Source organism: Drosophila miranda, chromosome 2, assembly GCF_003369915.1.
Source record: "Drosophila miranda strain MSH22 chromosome 2, D.miranda_PacBio2.1, whole genome shotgun sequence".
In the NCBI taxonomy this organism is placed as follows: Eukaryota; Metazoa; Arthropoda; class Insecta; order Diptera; family Drosophilidae; genus Drosophila; species Drosophila miranda.
In genome coordinates, this window is record NC_046675.1 from 11304372 (window position 1) to 11328366 (window position 23995).

General features: G+C 48.5%; 5 protein-coding genes across 8 annotated transcripts in view; 2 read left to right on the plus strand and 3 right to left on the minus strand.

Moving 5' to 3' along the window:
* Positions 1-604: 604 nt before the first annotated feature.
* LOC108155246 (progestin and adipoQ receptor family member 4) lies at positions 605-13481 on the minus strand. Of its 2 annotated transcripts, XM_017285937.2 has the most exons (8): positions 13029-13480; positions 11597-12545; positions 3243-3458; positions 2920-3023; positions 2712-2849; positions 2618-2626; positions 2317-2457; positions 605-2261 (listed from the first exon to the last, which is right to left on the minus strand). In XM_017285937.2, exons 2-8 carry the CDS (start codon positions 12468-12470, stop codon positions 2169-2171), a joined length of 1575 nt encoding a protein of 524 aa, XP_017141426.2. In that variant the 5' UTR covers positions 12471-12545; positions 13029-13480; the 3' UTR covers positions 605-2168. The 2 variants fall into 2 exon arrangements, with proteins under 2 accessions (XP_017141426.2, XP_017141427.2); XM_017285938.2 differs by lacking the exon at positions 2618-2626 and having other exon boundaries at positions 13029-13481.
* On the minus strand, positions 3541-5061 carry LOC108155247 (cytochrome b-c1 complex subunit 2, mitochondrial-like). The gene has a single exon (XM_017285940.2). The coding sequence runs from the start codon at positions 4926-4928 to the stop codon at positions 3600-3602; it is 1329 nt and encodes a 442-aa protein (XP_017141429.1). The 5' UTR covers positions 4929-5061; the 3' UTR covers positions 3541-3599.
* Positions 5318-7501, minus strand: LOC108155245 (endothelin-converting enzyme homolog). Its single transcript, XM_017285936.2, is given in 2 exon segments — positions 5318-6546; positions 6549-7501. Coding segments are annotated over 2 exon segments (2046 nt in total). The 5' UTR covers positions 7474-7501; the 3' UTR covers positions 5318-5425.
* LOC108155244 (neprilysin-4-like) lies at positions 8982-11266 on the plus strand. Its single transcript, XM_017285935.2, has one exon. The coding sequence runs from the start codon at positions 9039-9041 to the stop codon at positions 11163-11165; it is 2127 nt and encodes a 708-aa protein (XP_017141424.2). The 5' UTR covers positions 8982-9038; the 3' UTR covers positions 11166-11266.
* Positions 13482-15774: 2293 nt separating the features above from the next.
* Positions 15775-23995, plus strand: part of LOC108155300 (serine/threonine-protein kinase Doa) — a 40097-nt gene continuing 31876 nt past the window's right edge. Inside the window, exons 1-3 of one of the 3 annotated variants that reach the window (XM_033388601.1) lie at positions 15775-16242; positions 17314-17432; positions 17531-17629. In XM_033388601.1, the coding sequence (XP_033244492.1) occupies positions 16072-16242; positions 17314-17432; positions 17531-17629 (389 nt within the window). In that variant the 5' untranslated portion in view covers positions 15775-16071. Of the gene's footprint in view, positions 16243-17313; positions 17433-17530; positions 17630-20847; positions 22900-23995 lie in introns of those variants that run through there. The other 2 variants (XM_033388596.1, XM_033388597.1) reach the window with 2 other exon arrangements.

Genomic DNA, 23995 nt, shown 5'->3' on the forward strand with positions numbered 1-23995 from the left:
AAAATGTGCAATGCAGTTTTTACTTTAACGAATTACATATTTATATAGAAATATACTACCGCACACTACACACTATGATACATGCGAACAAGCAATTAGGAATTTTAAAGTGCTACTAGCTTCGGATAAGTTTTCCATTTTTGTAAATTTTTTATATATACATACTATATATATGTAGAAAGTCTTCATATACTATGAGTGTGTATCCGCATCTAATTATAGAACGCGCATAAATCAAAAGCGTTAAAATCGTATCTAAACCAATCATATTTATAAAATAAAACTAGTCAGAAACTTTCATGTTACAGGGGAAGTGAGTATAGAAGAGGGATAAAGGTTCATATTGTCTATAAAAGGCATGCCGCGAATGTAAGAATTTACTAAAGAATTTAATAAAACCTAAATTATAAAAGTATTCAAGTGTTTCTTCGATTTCTTACCACGATTCAAAAACGTTATTTTAAATTTCACTAGCGTTATCAGACCAACCGAATGTCAACTAGCGTCATCTAGCGGAAATGTAAAAACCCTGCTTCAAGGGACGCAGCGCTACCTGCAGTAAATTCTGTGTAGCTGCATTTTCAAATTGAAATTCAAACTCGGATTTGTTTTTTGATCGTTTATTATTTTCACTTGTTAACCTCTCTTCTCAGAAAATCATTTGACAATATTTTTATAATTGTTACTTAAAACTAGTAGCAACTTTTGTAACTTAAAAGCATTGAGTTTGCCTATTAATTATTAATTATTGCTTTGTTGAATTAGTTTGGTTTGTTAGCTTACGTTTCATTTGTTAGATTTGCTCGGTTCTCTCTCTCTCTCATTGGAGGGTGGTGTAAATTATTGACACTACTAAAACATGTTACTCATAATTGTTCGCTTTGCTTCGCATTTTGGATTAAAAGTAGACCGACTTTTTTGAATGGTTTGCTATCGTATCTAGTATGTTTTTTTGTTTCATTTTTTGTTTGTTTGTTTGGTTGGTTGTTTGGTTGGTTGTAAGAATACCTTCCCTAATTCACGCCTAAGGTTCTAGGGTAATAAATATTGCAATTTTACTAATTCATATTAAATATATTAAGTATATTCGGGGAGCTCAGTAAATACTTGAGGTTAATATTGCGCAATCAATTGACATAAATGATATCAACTCAATATCGTATTAAGTTTAAGTACTCTTACTTTATGTTTAGCATTCACTACGTATTTATGTACGTGATTCGTTGCAGCAGCGATTTAGCCAGAAGATTGTTTGTTTTCATTGTTTCACTTTCACGCTTGTCCAACATGGAATACTCGACACCTGACTCCTCGATATCTCGATATCTCGACTCCTGGAATCCTCTTCATCTAATTACTCATAGGTACTGGCACACAACAGCAACAACTTTGTCGTGGTTCCAGTTCTGTTTTGTTTTGTTTGGTTCCATTTCACAACTATGCACAGATTGGAGCATTAATTAATAGAGAGTCCTTATAGAGACTACCACTACTACCACGTTACGTTTGCCAAAAATTAACAATTTGCATATCTAAAAAGATCAACTAGGAAGAAGGTTAGCTTATAGGTGTGTGTCCTTATTGTAAGAATTCTCGACGAGGTACAAAGTTATACATACAATATTTGAAAATTAGATGTTTTTGTCGTAAGCACAATGAGGTACACATGTATCAACATCATTCAAATCATTATTACTCATACAATATATTACTACCCATCATCATCCGTCGACGATCGGCTTATCTCACGAAAGTTTCGCACATTCGAGTTCTTTTCAATCAGCTTCTCATTTCCTTTCATTTCAGTAATTTATATAACCTTAATTCTTAATACCACAGTCGAAGTATGTACTATATGTACTATACAGTTCATATATATATGTATATGTATGGCCTATAACTAGATATACATATGTATATTGTTACTGCAACATTATACACGGTATATACTCAAGTAGCGCTTTTGTCTTTATGTCCTACATATGTACGAGTATGCGTCATCTATCTAGTGAGCGGTTTCACCCGGCTCCGATCGGTGCCCGTCTCCTCCTCCAGGCCAGGGCCATCACGGCGTGTATCGCATGGGATCGCCTGGCCCGCGGCCTGGCCAACAGCATCCATGGCAACGGCAGCAGCAGCAGCAGTAGCAGCAGCAGCCAGTAAACGGGTCATAGTTCCCCGTGGCCGATCGCCTGCTCGGTGACATTGGCAAAGCTATTGCATGTCTGCGTGGACATCCATTCAAAGTCCTTGATGGTGGCCTGCAGAAAAGATTACAATTAGCCCGGGGACTTGGACTCCAGTGGAACGCTTCACCTTATGCATGGAGTAGACAGCCACCACGACCAGCACGTGCATGATGTTGTGTGAATTCAGATAGAAGTCGACCACGCCGGGGAACCACTTCTCCGGTATTCGCATGGCGCCAATGGCCCCGCCCAGAATGGAGACACCGTCCTGGAAGCAACACACACAAGTGGGGAAAAACGCGATTAGCAAAAGCGGCACTGATGGGGGGCTCTGTGTCTGTACTATACTGGTGTCAGCCGGTCAATTTGGGTTGCGGCATTGTCCATTTACTCGAATGTACGTATATGTATGAAAATGTGGCACTTACAACTTCAACCTATGCGCACAGAGAGAGGCCAGCCAAAAACGTTTAGTTATAGAAAATAGCATGTTAGTGAATTGGAAAGCCTCGACATACGCACCTGCAGATAGACATGGGAGAGGGCCATGTGACTGCCGCCGACCATTCCCCGGATCCGCAGAAAGGTCAGAATGGAGCGCATGCCAAAAGGCAGAGCAAAACAGAGGCGACGCTGCCAGGGCGAACTGGCGGTCAGAGCCTGAGGAGGAACAAATATTAGTATAGTACGTTTGTTAGTTCTTGAGCAGGAACTGAGCAGATCTTCTTACCTTGTAGAGGCCCCACAGCGAGAGCAGGCAATAGGAGCTGATGATTAGCCACTTGAGGACGGGCGTGAAGCACAGCGTTGTGGCCGTCACCAGGGGCAAGGCACCTGCAATGAGACAGCGGAAGAGAGATAGTGTGATGAGAGAGGGAGAGGCCACCTACCGATAAGACCCCGCCGATTCCCAGCCAAAATGTTCAGATCAGTCGAGAAACAACCGAAGATGGGGGCCATTGCTCAAGCTCTCGCCCGCCTAATCTATATCGCCATAGGGTTCTGGGTGTCTGGAGGTACTACGAGTGGGCAGACTCTGCCGATTACACTCACCGAAGCTCTGGCTCACCCAGATCCCGACCATGTCCAGCTTGAGCAGTGTATAGTACACATTCTCGCCCTTCTCGATGTTCATGAACAGATGGTAGACGAAGCTGCCGCACCAGGGTGCCACCGATCCGAAGACGTGGCAGAACGACAGAAACTTGTAGCCACTGTCCCAGGGCATCAGACCGGGCACAATGGCCAGTATATAGATGATGGGTATGGCTGCAAGAAGAAAAGAGATTTCCAAGTTACAAAATATGAAACAAATAGTGTGCAGGCGCCCTCACAATATGAATACTCCATATAATTCATACATTTTGCAATAAGTTTATTTTTAGTTGTTACATTTACGGATAACAGGTTCTATTTCTGCAAATCAGCAGCGTAGGGCACGTTCTGTAGATTTCCAATGGCGCCGACCGATAGCTTCGAGTCGGCCACCTTCTTGGCAGCCACCTGGACCTGCTTTTGGGTAATGCCATCAATGGCGGAAAGCAAAGTGTCAGCCTCCAAGACGTTTCTGCTGAGCGCCGCTTGGCGCCCGATCTCCTTGATCAGACCACCATCGGAGGAATACTTCGAGATGATGCGGGCCTTCAGCATGGCCTTGCCGCGAGCCACATCTTTTTCCGAAACCAAAGCAGACTTCAAACCGCGCACCAGGAACTCGACGGTCTTGCCAATTTCCTTGGCCTCGCCGGACACCACGAAGCCAAAGAGTCCGGCATCCGAATAGGTGGTATTCAGAGCCCTAACAGAGCTGGGGCTCGAGCCGCCAGCACAGTTGACAGCCTCGCCGAACAGTCCCGCAGAGTTTCCGCGCTTGGTGGCCGCACCAGCGCCCACAGCCTGCTCCAGCACGGCAAACGCAAGAGCCTCCTTGTGGTTGACAATGGAGCCGCCCAGACCAGCAACGGCGACAGTGGCACGTTGTCCGTTGGTCTCCTTGCGGGCATCGCCCCCAAAATATTTGGCGAATGCAGTCTTTCCACCGCCGCTCGGGAACTCCAGGGTCTGGGCGAAGCTCGACAGAGTGCTGCTGTCAATACCCACGCCAACAACGGCTGCCCGACTGGCCGAAAAGGTGTTGGACACGTAGTGCAGCAGGCTTTCGGAGGAAAGATTGTCCAGCTGGAAAGTGGGGATGTAGATGGAGTTGCCCAGGCCGGTACGGAAGGCAGCCTTGTGGACCAGCTCGATGGCGCGTTGCTCTTGGGTGACAGCATACAGTTGGTAGTGCAGAGTCTTGGCATTATCCTTCATCTCCCATGGCTTGAAGGCTGGCTGCAGCAGGTCCCGCAGGTAGCGCAGACCGGTGTCCACATTGTTGGCCGTGGTCTCGACGGTGTAGCCGACAACTTCGCGATCGTTCCAGGCGGTCAAGGTGCCGCCGACCTGCTGAATGTTGCGGGCAATGGCGAAAGCAGACGAGTACTGGGTGCTCAGTCCTCCGGCCAAGCGGAGCAGATGGGAAGCTCCCATGGTATCGTAGGTCTCGTGACGGGAACCAGCTCCCAGCACGACGGACACGCGCGAGACGGGCACGGTGGCATCCGCTGTGGCCACAACCAATTTGTTCTCCAGAACTTTCACACTCACCGCGGAGATGTCCCCCACGGGGCGTGGGCAGGCGGCATAGCCCCGCTTAGCGATAGCGCGCAAGAGATGCATCTTATTTGCATTGTAGGCCATTGCGTTAATAATATTACAAACTTTTTCGTTTGACTTTAGAGCAGTTTTCGTTATAAATATTCGCCTGCAAAGATGAAGAATGAATTTTGTGCTGCGTAATATTTTTCACCTATCTGGTAACTTTTCTTCATATTTTTCGGTCAGTCTGGAGCCCACTAATTTGAAAAAAAATCAGTAATTCCTGTGATGTGGCAAGGCCACATAAAAAAGGATTATGAAATTCATCAAAACATATTATTTGACACAATCATTAGCATATAGGGGGAGTGAAATGATAGCAGCAGCTCCTCCGAAAGGATGTCAGGCCGAGGTTCGTGCCCCCGTCATATCACATACATATATAATGAAGACTTAATCCTGGAGGATGCAAATATTTAGCATACAATTAATTAATTTTCTCAATTTTGTATAGTTTTTAATGTGGCTTAAAAGTTGCTTGTTCTTGTTTATAAAAATATATTTCATTCGAGAATATGTTCCCTTCGAAGGGCTCTTAACTAATCCAAGGAGATGCCGTACAGCTGGCACTTCTGGGAGGAGGTCATCGGACTGCCACTGCTGCAGCCAAAATCCCGTCGGAAGGCTCCAAGGTTGGAGAGTGCCCCCAGCACCCTCAGGGCATTGGGTGTATACGAAACGAGTAGGGATACCCTGTCGCGGAACCGCTCATTGGCATCGTTGCACCAGAACTGTGCGTAGCTGATGAAGAACAGCTGCCGCGGACTCTGGGTCATCTGTGGCAGCCGCTCCGAGGACAGGGCGGATGGGGCCAGCTCCGCCAGGTACTTTGAGTAGGCGTGGTAGGATACCTGCACAGCCAGATTGTCGGCTATGTTCTCCGCCTGCAGATCGCTCTTCGGCAAATACTCTCCATTGAGCCGGAGGCGTCCGTACTGTTCCTTGAAGCAGGCCCATCGCTTGTAGTAATCTTTTATCGACGTGGCATCCCAGTGGGACACATCCTCGATGCTGTGGGCCAACTCGTGGGCGAGCAGAGTGCCCAAGCTCCCGTAGCGCAGGGCGCGTGGGTAGTAGCGGGACCACAGGTAGTTCGGCTGAAGCAGGGCCACTGGCAACAGGACACGCTTCTCCACGGGATCATAGCTGGCCGCTGTCAATGGAGCCGCACACAATTTGGTCTTCAGACTGTCGTGACTGAGCACGGCCCGCAGGTTTTGCAGATAGTCGCGGGGCTTTAGCTCCAATCGCTCATAGGTCTGTGTGAAATTCACATCTCCATGCCCGTTTATCAGCAGGCGAGTGGCATTGATCTGGTCCAGCAACTTGGTGCGTGTGGCCAAGGCCAACCAGTCGGCGGTGTCGTTCTCCAGTAGGTCTCGGAAGCTGCGTTTGATGTGCTGCCAGACGGCCTCTATGTCGCTTAGAGTGGCTGCATCGCCGTACTCCCCCAGGACCATGTTGTCGAGCAGCTCGGGGAACAGACTCCTCGTCTTGGACATGCAATGCTCCACCACGGACCCACTCCACTCGTAGTAAAAGTGCTGCAGCAGCTCGTGGAAGATATAGTTGGCCTGCTCCCGGGGCGTAGTGTTACTCAGAAAGCCCAGCAGATGCGCCTGATAGCTGGGCACATGCTCGTACAGAGTATCGTTGGGTTCAATGGCCGCTCGAGGACAAGCTCAATGTACTGGGTGAGATTGAAGACCTCAGAGTAGGGGGCATCCAACTCCTCGGGTGTGCGTGGACGCGCCAGCACACCCACTGGAAGATCCCTCATATGCTGGGCCACCAAATCTTCCATTCTCGTGATTTCCAGCGAAGTGTTCCGTGCCAATTCCGTTTCCACGCCCAAATGGCGCTCCAGCTGGTCCGCTATGGTGGCAGCTCTTGCCTGCCGATTGGGCTGCGGCAGAATCTGCTGCGGCTGCCCCACATAGATGCCCGCGGGAGACACCTGTAGGCGCAGGATGATATCCAGGCCATACTTCCGCTTGATGTGGGCCACGGTGGCTACCCAATCGAAGTCGTCCGCGGGCCACTCCTGACCCGGCAAGGCCAGGACGGGCATATGCCCGAACTCGGCCGCAATCTCCAGCAACTGTTCGCGGTACACAGGGAGCGGCGTCTGGCGGTAGTGCAGGCAGCTGGAATAGAATTCCTTCAATTTGAGCACCTCATCCGCATCGGTGGCAGCGTCAGCCGGACGCTGCAGCAGGCGCTGCTGTTTGTGGTGGTAGCCTTTGACCAGCAGCTGTTCGTAGTTGGTTTCGCGCGGACTTGCTGTATTGGCGGGATTGATTTTGGGCCAGTTGCCGCAGCTGTAGTCGTAGAAATTGTCGCAGGGCTCCAGCTCCGTCTGCATATAGTTTCGCATCTCGGCCGCCTTGGACAGTCGCATCAGACGCTGCACATAGGCGCTGTCGTTGTGCTGCGAGATGAGCTGTTCCTGGGCCTGAATGCGTAGTTCCATCGCGGGCTGGGAGAGCAGATGACCCTGGCCACTCCCAATCCCAGCAATCAAAATCAACAGCACGAGCTGGCTAGCAGCAGTAGCAGCAGGAGAAGCGTTCTCCATGGCGAACATTCGACGGGCAACTGAAAGTGGCAACAATAGAGCACTCCCCGTACACAACGCACTTCCGTACGTATGTAAACTTTGCTGAGATTGAGTCAGAGCCCCAGAGAGAGAGAGAGAGAGAGAGCCCAAGCCCCAAGCTCTCACTCTCTCCCATCTTATCACCACGGCTGGTCGTTGGTCTCCCAAGTCGTATCGTCTCCGGCGGCTAGTGGGGAGCGCGTGATTAGATCGCAGTTCACGTTGTTTGGCAAGCACTTGGAGAAAAGCCCGCGGCACTTGATCACTCAGCGAACAATTAACATTGACAAAGTAATTGCTCAATATCAATTTTATTGCGCTGCGATCAAATGCCGATTGAATGGAAATTCGAAAGTTGTGCGCGTCATGTGTACACACCTCACCTGTTACAGTGGGTACAAACTATATTTTGCATACAATATTATAGTGCGTATTCGTGAAACTGATTTGGATTTGTATTGGAACAAAATGACTTAATAATATAAAAAAAAAATATCGCGGTTTGTCTGTCAAATTAAAGCAATACCTAACTTATTCGGCTTCGCTTTACATTATTTGAAAAAAGAGTTCAAATCAGTTTCATAATAATTCTAAGCTTTAAAAGTTGAAACATACACACACATATGTACATGTTAATTAGTTAATAGTTACATATATAAAACTCGAAGTGAATTTTTACTAGAAATCGTTAGTTTTTTCTTCGATTTGGATATATGTATGTAAATGCCTTGGCGAGTGTGTACACACTTCAGCATCAACTCGCGATTGTGTTCTATATTCCGTGCCGTAATAAGGTGGTGTGTATTCCGGTACAACGTTTAATGGAGAGCAACAAATAGAAACCACACAAGCGATTGGGAAAATTTTGCAACGCCGACATCGACGTCGAGCAGAGAGAACTGTTCAAGAATTTATGGGACAAAAAACATATTTTTTGAATTTGGAATTTTCATCAAATATTTTATCCAGCGCCAGAAATAATAAATTCCTGCTTTCATTCAAAATTATTCTAATTTTTAACTGATTTTATATGTAAAAAAAACACAATGTTTTAAGAGTTTTTCCATCGCGATTTTCAAAAGAAAAATAATTTTATCCGATACATTAATCAATTTTCTAAGAGATTGCAAAATTTTTAAAAGCGTTAAGCGTTTCTTTATTGAATTAAATTTATTTAACGAAAAATGGTCTACAATTTGGCACGTTTTTATCACGTTTTCAGATCGGATCTGAGTTGAAGTAACTCTTCGGTAAGTAATACTGTATGTGGCTTCAGGTTTCAAAATATCGCCCGTGCAATTGCAAATTCTGGGGAATAGCACTAATGGGGGGAAAGGCATTCATTCAATTGCACAAACAACAAACATTCACGCCGTCATCACTAACTGGGGCAGCGCTGTGGGAGATGGGAGATAACCCCCGGGGTCGGACTTTTTACCGAGAACAGAGGCAGAGCTCTGGCCGCTGGCCTCTGGATGATACTGGTGTGCATCATCTGGGGCTCTGTTGCTTAGTCGAGTATACAAATCGAACCAAGAAGCAACGCGCCCACGATGCGAGCGCTTCATAGTATATACCTTGTAGGGCACGTCCTGTGCACTCTGTCCGTGCTGCTGAGCTGCGGCCAGGCGGCGCCTGCGGCCGGGGAGGACCACCAGCTGAACGAGGACACGCCGTATATGAGGGAGCTGCTGCGGTTGGCCAAGGCCGCCGAAATGAAGAGCTTCATGAATCAGAGAGCCGATCCGTGCACCGACTTCTACGCCTTTGCCTGCGGCAATTGGTCGCGCATCAATTCGGCCGTGAGCCTGAGTGAGTTCACCACCGGACTGTTCGAGACGCTGACCAAAGCCCTCAACCGCAAGCTGGCGCTGATCCTCACCAGTGCGCCGGGTGCGAAGGACACGCGCGAGGATATTCAGGTGAAGCACTTCTACGAGTCCTGCACGCGCCTGGGGGAGCTGAAAGACTCCTATGCGCAGAAGCTGAGGAGCCTGATCGCCGAGTTCGGCTCCATGCCCGTGCTGGAGGGGTCCTCCTGGCAGGAGGCGGACTTTGACTGGCTGGATACGGCCGCCCGCATGGACTACCGCTACGGAGTGGGCTCCATCCTCAGCATCGAAGTGACCAAGGACTTTGCCAACAATCATCTGAACAGGCTGTATGTCGGCCAGCAGGAGTTCCCCCTCGAGTCGCGCAGCATGTATCTGGACAACAGGACCCTGACCTATCGCCTGGCCCTTCGGGACCGCATGCAGCGCACAATGGAGCGCTTTCTGGGCGTCGAGAAGGAACTGGCCAAAACAACGGCCCAGGAGCTGCTGGACTTTGAGGTGGATCTGGCCCGTGGCCTAGCCGATGAGAGCGACGGCGCGGACATTGCCGCCATGACAGAACTGATGACGGTGGCCGAGATGCACAAGCGCTATGCGCCCCTGGACATTGAGCGATTTGTGTCGGTCAGCATGGGCGACAAGGTCAAGACCACGGACCAGATCTACGAATACAACTCGGATTATCAGCGGAACCTCATCCAGGTGATCCAGCGCACGCCGAAGCGCGTTGTGGCCAACTACATATTCTACAGCATGATCAAGGACTTTGCCGTGACGGCTGCCACGTCGGCCGAAAGCAAGAAGGAGATGTGCATCGGTCTCACCAAAAAGAGCTTCGCCAAGAACCTGGACAACATGATCTATCGCAGCAACAAAAACGACGAGACCGCCCGGCAAATCGAGGACATGTGGAGGCAACTCAAGTCCACCTTCAACGAGACGCTGCACTCCAGCCAGCAGCTGGACTGGATCGACCGCCCCACCCGCCAGAAGGCAATCGTGAAGCTCGAGGCGATGACGCTGCAGGTGAACTCCTACGCGGACCACAACTTCACCGAGGAGTTTGCCGGACTGAACCTGCAGAGCGCCGACTACGTGGAGAATCTGCGACAGGCCACCATCCTGGGCGTAAAGCAAATGCGCGAGGAGCTGCATCAGCCGGCCAAGCCGCTGGAGGCGGGTGAGCTGCTCAGCTACACGCCGGCCAACATTCTCGTTGAGAACGCCATTAAGGTGCCGGTGGCCCTGCTGCAGCCCTTCTACCTGTGGGGCAAGGTCTATCCCAGCGCCATCATGTTCGGCTCCCTGGCGGTGCTCATTGGCCACGAGCTGATCCATGGCTTCGACGACTCTGGCCGGAAGTTCGATGCCCGTGGCCAGTTCCACGACTGGTGGGACCAGACGTCCGCCAACAACTTCCTGGATCGTCAGACGTGCTTCACGAAACAGTACGGCAGCTATGTCTACGACGGCATTCCCCTCAAGAAGTCCGTATCGCAGTCGGAGAACATTGCGGACAACGGAGGAGTGCGTCTCGCCTACACCGCCTATCGCAAATGGCACGATACCCTGCTGTCGAGGCCCAACAGCACCGAGGCACTGCTCAAGGAGACCCTCCCCACAATGGACTACAACAGCAAGCAGCTGTTCTTCATAAGCTATGGCCAGGTCTGGTGCAACGATGCCCATCCGCGGGTGAAGGCCATACAGGTGTCCACCGACCAGCATGTGCCCGGTAAATTTCGGGTTATCGGACCGCTGTCCAACTTTGATGAGTTCTCCAAGGAGTTCAACTGTCCCGTCGACTCCCCCATGAATCCCCGCGAGAAGTGTATGCTCTACTAGCATTCCGAGTATCGTATAGTAGACTTATATAAGTGATTTTTTGATTCTAATTAATTGATTATACCATTAAAGCGCTCCAGCCATAGCTGCATTCCATGGAACATGTTCATCCTTTCTTTTGGCTTGCAACCGCAACGTAACCCCAGCCCCAGCCCCAGCCCCAGCCCCAGGCCCAGGCTCTGTGCCAGTTCCAGCTTTAGACCGAGGTTCATTCTATTTATGTGGCCCGCCTGCACTTGGCTTTGACCGTGATTGTTACGAGCTACGAATTTCAAAGCCACAGAGAGAGGTATTGGCATTCGCACGGATCGATAAATGAGCAAGAAACAAGTGTGATGTGACATTTGGCGTGTGGCGTGTGGGAGGGCAGGTATTGCAGGGAGGAGGAGCAATAGCTAGTGGTATTGGTTGCTGTGGTAGTGTGCACTCACCGTGTGTCAGTATGTTGATGGTCTCGTTGTGCCAGTAGAAGAGGCTCAGCAGGCAGCCCTTGAAGGTTTGCAGGGGACGGTAGCCACGGAGCACATACGGATTGAACTGCAAATACTGGGGCATGTCCTGCCACTGCAACAGCGGACCCGTGCTCGGCACGGAGCTCGAACTGGGACGCGAACGGGAATTGGCGACGCTGTTCAGCGATGATGAGGAAGATGATGGCGGTGCGGCACCCACCGGTGGAGCATGGCTTGTACTTGTGGTCGTCGTTGTGGTGGTTGTTGCTGGAGTTCCTGGAGCTGCCCCGGCAGGCGCTACTGCAGATGGTTGTTCCGTGGATATGGTTACCGTTGCAGTTGCAGCTGCAGCTGGTGTTAGCAAGGCAGACATTGGCGTTGTGGAAGCGTTAGCGGAAGACGTTGATGTTGGGCCGGATTGACCATGCTCCGAGGCGGCCACTGCGATTGCCTCCTTGCACAGGAGGCCTCCGTTCAAAGGCATTGGATGGGCATCAGCGTCATTGACGGGCTCGGGAGCAGCCCCAGCCCCAGTCCCAATAACATCGTTGCCCGTACACCGTTGCGCACCGATGCGGTCCGTGCTGGAAGGCGGCGTTGGCGGTGGCGTGGCCGCTACGGACTCCACGGTGCTGCCCACCTGATCCTGATCGCTGCATGCAGCTGCGGAAGGTGCCACGGCTAGAGTGTAGCTCGTCACTGGCTTGGGCTTCAATGTGGAGCTGGGATGTGGGATGCTGGGCCCGGTGGTACCGGGGCTGGGGATGGGGCTGCTCAGGAGCTTTGATTTGCCGCTGCCCTCGGAGCTAAGGTCAACAACAACGGCGGCGGCGGCGGCAGCAGCAGTGTCCATGCCTCCTTCCGGTTAAGCGTGTGGCGTTCGGTGGTGTCGCTTCCAACTGATTCTCTAAAGTGCCGCCAACACCAGCTGAAAGGCAAACGAAAGGGAAAGCCAACGAACGTCATGAATTGTAAAATAGAGCGCAGTGCAATAAAAACGTTCCACAGAGACGGAGACAGAGGCCGAGAGACACAAGCGGAAAACGGTTACGTATGTATGTATATAAAAGTTGTGCCAAAAAAAAAAAATATTAAAAAAAGCACGTGCTTTGCCTGTGTGGGAAAACGAGACCAGGACCAATGTCAACACACAGCTTGCCTCGTGACCCAAAAAGGCCTGCGTCTTTTCCTCTGTATTATTGTGTGTGTGTGTGTGTGCTTGTTTTTGTGCGAGTATCTGTGTGTTTCGGAACTATCAGTGTGTATATGTGTGTGTGTATATTTCATGTGAATCACGCGAGTTTTTTGATTAGGCCCCCGGACACTTCCCACAGGCTTCGTTCCTTCCGAGAGGAGGCGCAAAGGAGAGGAAAGAGCGCCGCGCCAGTAAAAATCGATAAGCTTTACTCACTTTTGCCATTGGACGACGCGTGTACACGTTTCTGCGACGCGATACGGTGCGATGCGAATCCCTTAGCCGTTGTCTTAGCCCCCAAAAAGGATTGCCTGGCCAGGGAAAATGTGGATTTACTACGGAAGCGTTGCGGAAGAAGCACGATAATTGCGGGGTAGGGGGTCGAGTGAACACGTTTTCGGACCGATGCTATGAAGTAGCGATTTTCTGGCTAATTCTGCGGCTGACGTTGCTGTTTTGACGTAGGGGAGGCATGCTGCTTGGGGCGGCACGCTTAATCAATTATTTAGCCATTTGGATTGTGGCCGAATGTCGATTTACAGCTGAATCTTTGATAAGTGAGATTTTTGCAGCACGACGGAGGGAGCGTGGCCCCGTGTGGACTGTGGGCGAGTCGAGTATCCGCGCACACACGACGCTTGGTGCAAGCACGTCAATATCTGACTGAGAAGCGTACGCACACGATAACGATACCGTTATTTTTGCGTTTTGTTATGCAATTGAATGAAATGGCCAGTATTTTTATTGGGCGCCAAAGAAAAAGCAGCGCAGGCGCACAGAACTTTTTGAAGCAAGCAGCTGTTTGGATCAGCTTTATAAAAACGCTTAAAGATTCAAGAAAAAATATCATGAACATCTTTTTAAATAACTAAAATTTAACGACTTTTTTTTAACAATTACTGCTTTAGCTTACATTCTTTATTCAGCGGTATGGCAGCCCCTGGCCTCGATTACCAGCACTGGCTATTATTTTGAATATCGATACAACAATTTTGTGTGACCAAGTGCCGTAGAGTTGAGATGGTCACACTATTGGCTTGAAATCCCGCGGCCATCTTGCGGAACGTCCATTTTGCAGACAGCGCGTCGGCGAAGCAACTTTTTATACGTCGGAGAAAAATGAATTTTAATCACGAAATTTTGTGCCCATCATTGTGCAAAATCTTAGAGAAAATATTGTGCAAGTGGCCGGGTGTTATTGTAAAGAATGTGGACCACCACGTTTTAACCAAAGTGCTGTATGCTTTCCTAAAAAAACAAGCGGATTACATCAAATCGGTCTATTTATATACTCGATGTGCCTCCATAATGCGGCATCTGCACATCGTACAATATTCCCGCTCTTCGGATGACTGCATCCGTATGTTAGGTTCGTAAATCTCTACAAAATCTGTAATTCATTAGAACATTGGTTTACTTGAAGGCTTTTCACGCACGAGACTTGTGTGTTGTTGGTGCAATCCAGGCCCATTGGCTGTCAGTTGTTTCAGCACCGGAAATACATTCCTTGCGTAAAAAGTGGTTTGGAGAAGATGCCTTATCCTCCCTTCGCTCGGGGCATGTTTCTCGTAACTTATTCGAGATTCGGCCAATAGAAATAGCCAAAAAATCGAATGTCGGTTTTAATGTTATTTTCTAATTTCAATGGAAGTTGGCTAAGTTCGTTGTTTATCGGTATATTTCAGAGGGTCAGACGGTATATTTGATCGGATTTTCTGATTTTTTTGCCACCAAGTCTAGCTCACACAACTTGAAAATGTAGTTCACATGTAGCAAATGTGTAGTTAGCGTGTAATCGCCATGTAAGGAAATTAATTTAGTCGAAATTTATAATTTATAAGTCTTGTAGAAAATTGATTTAATAATCGGATAAAATTATGTGGGTATGGCTAAATGTTCTATATAGCTAGTAATATTCGACGAAAGATCGAAATCGAGGAATTCGTCGTATTATTTGAATCGTTAATAGCCCGGTTGACAACAATGAGTCTCATTCCATACTTTCCAGTCGTTTTTCATATGTTGGGTTTAAATATACCGCCAAACAAAAAACCGGTTAAAACGGAACGATGCGATTTTGCTTTGCAAAAATTAAGTGATAAAATTAAGTGGGCAATGGTGAGAGATCTATGTATATAGCTAGTAAAAACGAGTATTCATTGGTAATAAGCGGTTGACGACAATGAGCCCCATTCCATATTGTCCCATGCTAATTCCACAATGTACCCTGGGGAAAAGGAAACTATAGAATTGAGAATATGTTTGTCATCCCAGGCTCCAATTTATGCAAAAACAATTTAGTCTCTGTTTTAAACCTATTTCAACGATATTTTTCAGCTTATTGTCAATTTGTCTATAACCTATCAATTTGAAAAGATTTCTTTATTAAGTACGTTCTAAAAACAGTTCGGAAAACAGGAACTTCATATTAAATTAACGAAGTAGGGTATACAAAGGCCTTTACACGCATCATGGCTTCAAATAGCATCAACATTGCGCCTTTTTTTAAATATTTCGTTTAAGCCTTGTTCTAGCCAAAATGCAGTAAGAGCAAAGACTAAAAACTAGCCAATCTCGAAGAAAATTTATTCATCAACAGCCTACAAGTTTGTGGGCAGAACTAATGGTTTTAGTTAGCCAAAATTATTCAACGGAATCTCTAAATTGAGCAATATGAACGACTATCCCTTCCGTATTTTTGTTTTTACCTATTTCGCTAAAACCTTTTTTTAGACAAGATCCAATAAAAGCAAGTATTTAGAATAAGCCAGTTAAGTAAAAAATTTATTCATAAATCGTATTAAATTATGTGGGCATGGCAAAATGTTTCATCTAGCTAATAATGTTCCACGGAATATCAAAGTCGAGGAATATGCATAATGGAACTTGAGTTCGTCAGTATATTTACGGTATATTTCTGAGGGTCGGACGGTATATTTTAACGATAAATCCGCGGTCACACTGGTCCGCTGTCACAGACGCGCTCCGGGAAAATTCAATTTGCTTGTTTTGCTATAATTTAGAGAGCGTATCCATTTCAGTGCATTAAATAAACAAACATCAAGGTCAGAAAAGCATTCGAGATGAGGGCCGAGAGCGAGAAGCTAATGTGCAATAGGTTTACTCCGCGTCGGCCAGAATAGTCAGGCACAAAAGTCCGCCAAAAAACTAGCCAAGCCCGAGGGAAAATATAGAAATACCGCGGCAGACGGACCAATGCTATCATCACCTGTGCTGCATTCATTTAAAGGGATAACTCATGTACTCGAGCATCGTACAGGCAGTAAATTTATCCTGGCAATCGCTATCCCAAGTCTTGAAAGAATTGTGGAAACGCCTGTATTCGCCCAGATCGCCATATCTAGCGCTGTCAGCGCCCCCACTAAAGCCAGCAGGTACAACGCAGTTCGATCAACAGAAAGAGGAAGAGGTAAGATAGTGGAAAATCAACGCAAAGTAAGCCTAACCATTCATGATATCTGGGGGAAAAGAGCTGTTGTCTCCGGCGCCGCTACCTGCACCCGATACCCATGGCACAGACACGCACACATAAACACACGAGCGTGTGAACGGCTGATTTGCAACAAACACGCGCGCAGCAGTGTTGCCATTTCCTATGGGAAATGGCGGAAATATAATGTGTTTCTATAATTAAAATCTATTCTAAAACTGCAACTGCGAGTCTTTTAAAATAATGCCGCTTTATACTATGTAGGAAACAAAAACAACCAAATATATTGCTTGGGCGCACGTTTTTCCAATGAGTTGGCAGCTCTGCTGCAATCGCTAAACCAACATGGCAGCTCTTGGCCTCAGACGTGGTGAATTTAATAACGAAGTGACGTGAATTATTGAAAAAAGACACAATTTGCGTAGAAAGGATTGCAATTAGCCCAGTGATCGGTGGCTATTGAGGTGAACCAAATAGTAAAGCAACCCCCCGAGGGTAGAGTTGCAAATTCCGGCCGTGGCCAAACAATATTGGCCAACACACGCTTCCACAAGCAGCTGCGTAAATTGGAGACGAAAAAGACGCGCTGCTGGGTCAAAGACAATACAACAAAAATCAATTTCGCGCTGCTTTTCTGGCTTTCTAAGAGTGTCTCCGCGTGCTAAAACAAATAGCCAGAGTTGAAAGGTAGTTCCTCCGTTTAGTTGAAGTTTCTCCAAAATGCTTGCAATGCCTCCCATCCCCACCCCCCTTAAAAAGGTGTGCATTGTGGGCTGATTTCCCCACACGAACAGCATTGCAATTAATATATGTAGGTGTGTGTGTTGTGTGAAGGGGTATATGTGCATGTACATGGCGTGCCAGCTGTATTTCCCACTCTACTCACCTTTGCACGGAGCGTTGATGGGGGGAGGCGGAGACGGAGGCAGGCAGCTGCCAAACACTTTTTACTTTGTCCGATTTACATAGCCTCACAATCACAGTATCCTTTGCCTCATAACTCATAGACAATTCATATACTTATATGCGATTCAAATCTCGATTTTAAAGATGCCCAGAACACGGAGACGCCACCATTCAAGGGATCGCTCCTCGGCCGGCACACGAGACAAGCGGAGACGACTCGACACTGCCGACCATTCGCCACCCATGCCAGAAGTACCGTCGCCGTAAGTTCTATTCTATCTCTCTCTCTTGAGTTGGGTTGTGTGCATGTACTATATCATTGGCAAATTTCAATTATTATTATTTCAAATTTTATAAATAGGCCCCGCATTACCAAGACACATCACACCAGGTCCGCGGCCAAGCGAAGGAGGCACGAGCTAGATGCAAAGAACGCTATCCCCATACCCAAGGAGCCCACGTAAGTTTCTATTTTGTTTGATTTTTCTGATGTTTGACCTTAAAGAAGACTAAACATTAGTTTTTCGTTTGAAAAGGGATTTTTACCAACGTTTTGAGGAACATGCTCGCGCTTTTCCCCTAGAACCTTGTGTATTCCCATAAATTGCACATTTGTACATTATGGCAAGATCCGTGTAGGCTTGTATTGACATTGATCTCTGTTTAGGTCTCTGTTTGCCAAAATGTGCTATGTGAATTTTCTACATATGACAATCTTAGATTGTCTCACTTTCTTGAGGCTGTATTTTAGGTGATCTTCCGTTTTTGTGGAAGTCTAGTTTCTTAATTTCTTGCCAGTAAATCATCTTTTCACTTCCCCTAAAAAATAGTGGCATCAAATTGTTTCACACAAAATATGAATGGGAAAAGTGTTTCCTGGAAATGATTAGTTTAACGGCGGTCGAACAGGTTCTACTCACCGATCCACGGGTATTTCCAAGCAGTCATCAGTCCATGGTTATGTCCAGGGTGTCAGTGGAAGTGGCAGTGGCAGCGACCATCCAGTCAGAGTGTCCTGCCCACGCATCTGTTGCTGGTTGATGGCGGCGGGGACTCCTTGGACTCGCTTTCTTTTGAATGGCTTGTAGGCAGTCGTGTATTTAATGGCCAAGCAGCAGCAGTCGTGGCCCGAAAGACAAATTAACATTTGGCCATAAAAGGCAAGTGAAATTTTCGCTTGTTCCTGGACAGAGTCGGGCTGGTGCTGGAGGCCAAGTGTGATGGGAGAGTCATCCTCTCGAGTCGGCTTACTGTAAATTAAGTCAGATTCAGATTCAGCGATTTCTTTGTGCGTTTGACCCCCTTCGGAGGCGGGCTTGGTGGCACCGATCCTGGGGGGGAGGTGGCTGTCTGTGCCTGTCCATTGCTGTGGCATTTCCTTGCCTTAATTTATGCGCCTGCGTATTTAAAGAGTATTTGCATATTACTCAAAACAACGCGCAGAAAGACGGACGGGACAACGAGACGGGACAGTGAGGCGCAACGAAGTTGTCGCATTTATTATTGTTTAATGCACTTGGCGTGGCCTTTTTAGGAATTACCACAACGAGGGGCACTCACAGATAAAGAGCAGCATCCAGCGTCAAGAGTCTCTCCTCCCCCGCCCGAGGAGTTGTCTCATTTATCTGCCACTAGCAGCCGCTTTCTTTGTGCGATAAAATGACGTTTTTCATGTGCGCCATTCGACATTGTTTATTAACCTTTTGAATTTAGCAATAAAACACGCTTAATAAGTGTTCTTGAACCAAGGAGAGCGAGAGAGATAGAGATCGACTGTCGGCAGATTAATTGCCAAAGTCTGGTCTCTGTTTTCTCATTATTCATGCGCCTGCCGCCCGCCGCCTGCCGCCTGCTGCAACGCGGAAGTCCCCCCCAAAAATGTTGTATCTTCTGTCCAAATATGAAAATCACAACCGAATCTGTCAATTTGGAAATAGTCTGAAATGTTCTTCCGCTTTTCGCATTTGATTGTCTTTGATTAATTCTCAATTTCAATCAGTTTTTATGTAAATTGTTACAAAAAGAAATTTCGTATCACGCATCGGACTGCGGCGAAGGCGAAATGACTCTGTTGGGGCGAATTCAGCGTCACAGCATGCTCGATCGATCAACTGTAAACTGGAAATGTGTGCGGTGTGCGGTGTGCTGTGTGTGTCTCTGTGTGCGTGTGAGCAGCGAAGTCGAGCAGCGAGACCCGAGCTGGGGCCCCAACCGACACTTGTTCGCTGCGAACACATCCCGAACGAAATCAGTCCGAACCGACAACTTGCAAGCGAATGAATGGAGGTGCTGCTGCTGCCTTCTTCGGTCGTCGCCGCCGCCGTGCAACCTAAACAAAAAAGTGTTTTATAGAAAATATATAAAAAGTAAAGCCGCCTCAAGCCACCAAGAAACGGCTAAAATATTGTTCATAATCTTTAACAAATGCAGCTGTCAAGTGTTTTGTGTGTGTGCACTGCATATTGAGTGGGGAACCGAAGCCAGCGAACCGCGTGTGATTTGTGCATCCTGGCCAAAAATGACAGTGTTTCCATCCATTGAATTTTTAATTTAGTGGGCCCCAATGCTGTGCACACATTTTGGGGAACAACTCGGGCTACTTTTGGGTTAACTAGGGTCCGATAAGATATCGCAGCAACTATGACGCCGCCGCAAGACGCCTACCGTCTTATCGGAGAGGAGAGACGAGTAGGGCAGAGTGGGGTGGGGTGGGGGGGTGCTTGCAGTTGGGACCGGACGTGTTGATTGTGTTGTTTTATTGTGCAAGGGATTTTGCACGCATTTCCGATAGATGTCATTACTCATGGCCCGTGGCTCGTGGGGGTCTCGTCGCGTCGCCGTTTGACTCAGCCTCTGCGCAACAAGTTGTTTGGGTTTGATCCAACATTGGCTTCCAATTGTTTTTGTACCCTTGAAGAGAGAAGGTGTATTTCGGTTTGGAACAGATGTTTGCCATTCACAAAAGAAGGGAAGTGAGAATAAAAAAAAGGAAACGTAAAAAATAATAAATTCCATTATATTGATAGAGACCCATCGTTCTCCAAGAGGGTATCCACAAGGCTTCAGCGTCTGCTGGGGCAGACGAAGACTTGTGTTTCCTTTTTGAATCAGGTTAAAAAAGTAAAAATTGTGAAAACTGGTCGGAGCAGGAGACGAAGCAGAGGAAGGAGGAGGAGGACCTGTTGGCCAGTTCGGTGAGCTGCTGGCTGCTGGCTGCTGGCTGGTCGGGTCTTTGTGCTGCTGCAGACACTTTCTACTAACGTATTTCTGTTGGCGCTGGCTGGCCAGGCTGGCATTGCATAAAGCATTAACTGGTTCGGCAAGGGGCTTTTGGGGATGCGGATTCCGGTCTGGGGGTCTTATCAATGAACTTGCCAATTGGATTTGTGTGCGGGGGAAAATCGTTGCCAAGGTTCAGGGCTATTTTCGAGCAGCAGCTAATTCAATTGTTGGCCCTCCGCTTACTGCTGAGCCAACACAAATGAAATGCGGCCAAGAAGAAGTCGCACAAATGCAGCCCAGAGTCTCGCCCCCAAAGGAGGCCGCACCAAAAGGGGGGTGGTGTGGGGTAGGGGCGCTAATTACAACAGCAACAGCGAACAAGGCGAGGCACGGGCCGCGGGATCGTCGGGTCTCTGGGGTCTGTCTCTGTAGTATGTTCGGGACAGGCGACAGTCGACTGTCGGAGTCGAAGTGTGTGCACAGCATTCGGAATTAGATCTAAACCACAATCTCAACTCAATTAATAAAAGCAGCTGAACGCCGCGGAAATGCCAAACAAATGATAACGATAAAGATATAGCAGCAACAAGAAGAGATTAAGATATAGAGAAACGATCCACAAAGCGCACGCGTTTAAAGTAAATGCCTTCAGAGCAGTTTAAATTTCAACGCCCATCCCCACACCGGACTGTGGAAAGATCAACTGAAATTACGAATAATTAACCCGAGCAGCGAACGAAACAAATAACAACTTGGAAAAACAAATAACAAAAAAGCTAACAAAATGCCCATCGTTGGACAGCAATACGGCAATGGCTTTCGGCCATACAGCTCCTTTCGAGTGCCGCGAGGCAGTTGCAGCAACAACAATAGCCCCAACAATGGTCAAGTGGCAGGATCCGGAACCTCGCAGCCACTGAGCAGCAATGGAGCCAACATCAGCACACGGGTGATGGTGAAATCAACGCCAGGCGCGGGAGCTCCAGGTGGACATCGAAGCAAGAACACAGCAGCCTCATCATCGTCCTCGTCATCCTCGATTCACCAGCAGGCAGCGGCGGCCACAGCAACAGTCGCGCCAGGCGGTGGTGGCAGCTTCGTGCGCCAGCAGCCGTGGCGCAGCAGCTACTGCAGCAGCAGCAGCAGCAGCAACAACCGCCACAAAGTGCAGCAGGAGTCCCACAATCCCAATCCCCACCAGCAAAGACTAGGAGTGAACAGCAGCAGCAGCTTCAAGCCGCTGACACCGAAGCTCATTCGTCGCATTGAAACCACCTGCTCCTCGTCCTCGGCCGCCTTGCGGCATGGCAAGGCAAGGGCGCCGGCACCACCGAGCAGCGCCCAGCAGCAGCCGCCACGTCCTGGACCCACGCCCAGCACTGCCAGAAAACAGTATCAGTCAGCAGCAGCAGTTCCCAGCCAGATGGGGACACCCACGAGCCAGAAGCGCACCCACCAGACGGCGGGCAAGCCCGCCAAGGAGAACTGCCCAGGGGCGCGCCTCACGCAGCGTTCCAGCAAGAACTATCCGGCACCGCAGCCACCGACTGTGGCCGGGCGTAGCAGGCAAACCACCAATGATCTCACAGGAGGAGGAGGAGGAGGAGGAGTCGTTGCCACTCCTTTGGCACAGCGTAGGCAGCTGCCGGCCACGCCCAAGCTGAGTTTCAAGCAGCGCAATGGGTGCACCGCCACCAGCAACGGGGCTGGCGGCGGCGGCAGCTCCTCGACCGGCTCTAGCGACTCCCACGACTCGCCGCGACTGAAGAAGGCCTTCTCGAACAAGTTCCCCCAGGGCCTGCCCTTCGAGGAGGAGTTCTATGGCAGCAACCGCAATCGCTCCTACTCGCAATCCTCCAGCAACTATAGTTTCTACAGCTCTGTGGGCGCCGCCACCACACCGCACGACGATGACGAGGACTACGGCGACGAGGATGTGGAGGACATTCACGCCGACGAGTTCCAGCGCAAGCCTGCCACCGATGAGTCGCTCTACGTGGACTTCTCCAAGCTCGTTCAGAGCCGCCAGCAGCGGCAGTATGTCCCAGCCAGCTCCTGGATCCGGTCATCACCCGAGCACAGCGCCAGCAGCTGCCAGCTGACTCCCGCCCAGCAGAGGCGCAAGAGCAACAAGTACGCCCGCTCCATGCACGAGTATCTCTACAGCGACGACCACCAGAGCGTCTCCCAATCGAAGCATCGCCTCTCGGTGGTGGACGAGCCCGAGGATGGTTACTATAGCTATGCGGCGGGCACTCCCGAGCCCGACACGACGCCCTCCACCCCCAGGACGGACATCTATGTGGCAGCTGCCTCGTGGGCTCCCAAGCCGCTCTATCCCGACCGCGTGCTGTTGCCATCATCGGGAGTATCGGATGGGAACAACAACAATCACAGAAACACATGCCACAACAAGCAGCAGCAACCACAGCAACACCAACAGCAACAGCAACAGCAACAGCAGCGCCGTCGGTCCGAGCACTTGGGGTCCACGACGTGTGAGTATAAGTGAGTGTCTCTTCAGCATTCAGCATTCAGCACTCGGCAAACGGCATGCGGAAACTGGAGCCTAGACCTTGAGTGGTCCACGTCCACGTCCACTCCTCTTCTCTCTCCAGCCGCTGACTAAGCGTTCTGTCCGCACTTCATTTAAAAGTCCGATCCCCTCCATCGCCTCTCCAATTGAATCTTGTTTTGTTTTTTGTATTTGTTGGCGCTGTGCCGCTATGATTCGGTTCAAGATCTCTCTCCCAAATTTGGTCAAGCACACCGCCCCTACTTATGAGCGGTCTGTGTGTGCGGTTCTGTCCAAATAGTCGGACGTCGACGACGACTCATTAGGCAACTCAAGCGCCGGGTTGTGCAACTGCTGTTGTTGCTGCTTCGAGAGCTTTTAGCAGCGATCTACAGGGCATACTCCATTTGTTGACTTAGGCCTTATGCCCCAAGAGTTTTGGCCTCATTTTGAAAGAACTTTCTAGGTATCCCTCCCTGAGGTCTGAGTGCCAGTTTTTCGCTTGAGAGAACTAAACTTAATGTTCAGCAAACAATTAACACTTTTTCCGACATCCGATCTAATCTAAAATCATTGTGATATTAAGATTTGTTATAAATTTCAGTTTATGTTATTTAAAAACACGTTCTGAAACTTGAAACTAGCTTTCCTGCACTAATTCGTATACCCTTGAAGAGGTAAAGTATTATACAATTATTAAGACGTTTGTAATGCACAGAAGTAGGGATCTCCTAGAACCCCAACTCCTATTAGATTTATTTTGGCGCCAGAGCTCACAAGACAGCTTGAAGAAAAAGTGTTAGCGAACGAGTCTCTGTCCCGAGAATGCAAAAACAGAATGCATCAGTGCGCGCCCGAGATTCGGGAGCGGGAATGAAAAAACCAAATACAGCCGTACTTCTCTCTTACGAACTTCTTTAAAACGATCTTTTCTATATAAGGAATTTATTTATAGAACACTGCAATGCTATACTCTGCAGAAATGAATTCTATCATACGAATTTTCCGTATAACGCATTCCCGTTGATATTTGCTATATAGAAGTTCGACTGTAAATATAATCATAAAGTAAATAAAGTAAAAGTAAAC

Bases quoted from the DNA above. Each gene is read 5' to 3' on its own strand.
- LOC108155247 (XM_017285940.2), bottom strand. From the start codon at position 4,928: ATGGCCTACAATGCAAATAAGATGCATCTCTTGCGCGCTATCGCTAAG.
- LOC108155244 (XM_017285935.2), top strand. From the start codon at position 9,039: ATGCGAGCGCTTCATAGTATATACCTTGTAGGGCACGTCCTGTGCACT.
- LOC108155246 (XM_017285937.2), bottom strand. From the start codon at position 12,470: ATGGACACTGCTGCTGCCGCCGCCGCCGCCGTTGTTGTTGACCTTAGC. The intron at 3,024-3,242 runs GTGAGTGTAATC...GTCTCATTGCAG, and splicing joins CTGGGTGAGCCAGAGCTTCG to GTGCCTTGCCCCTGGTGACG. The intron at 2,262-2,316 runs GTGAAGCGTTCC...TCTTTTCTGCAG, and splicing joins CTGTCTACTCCATGCATAAG to GCCACCATCAAGGACTTTGA.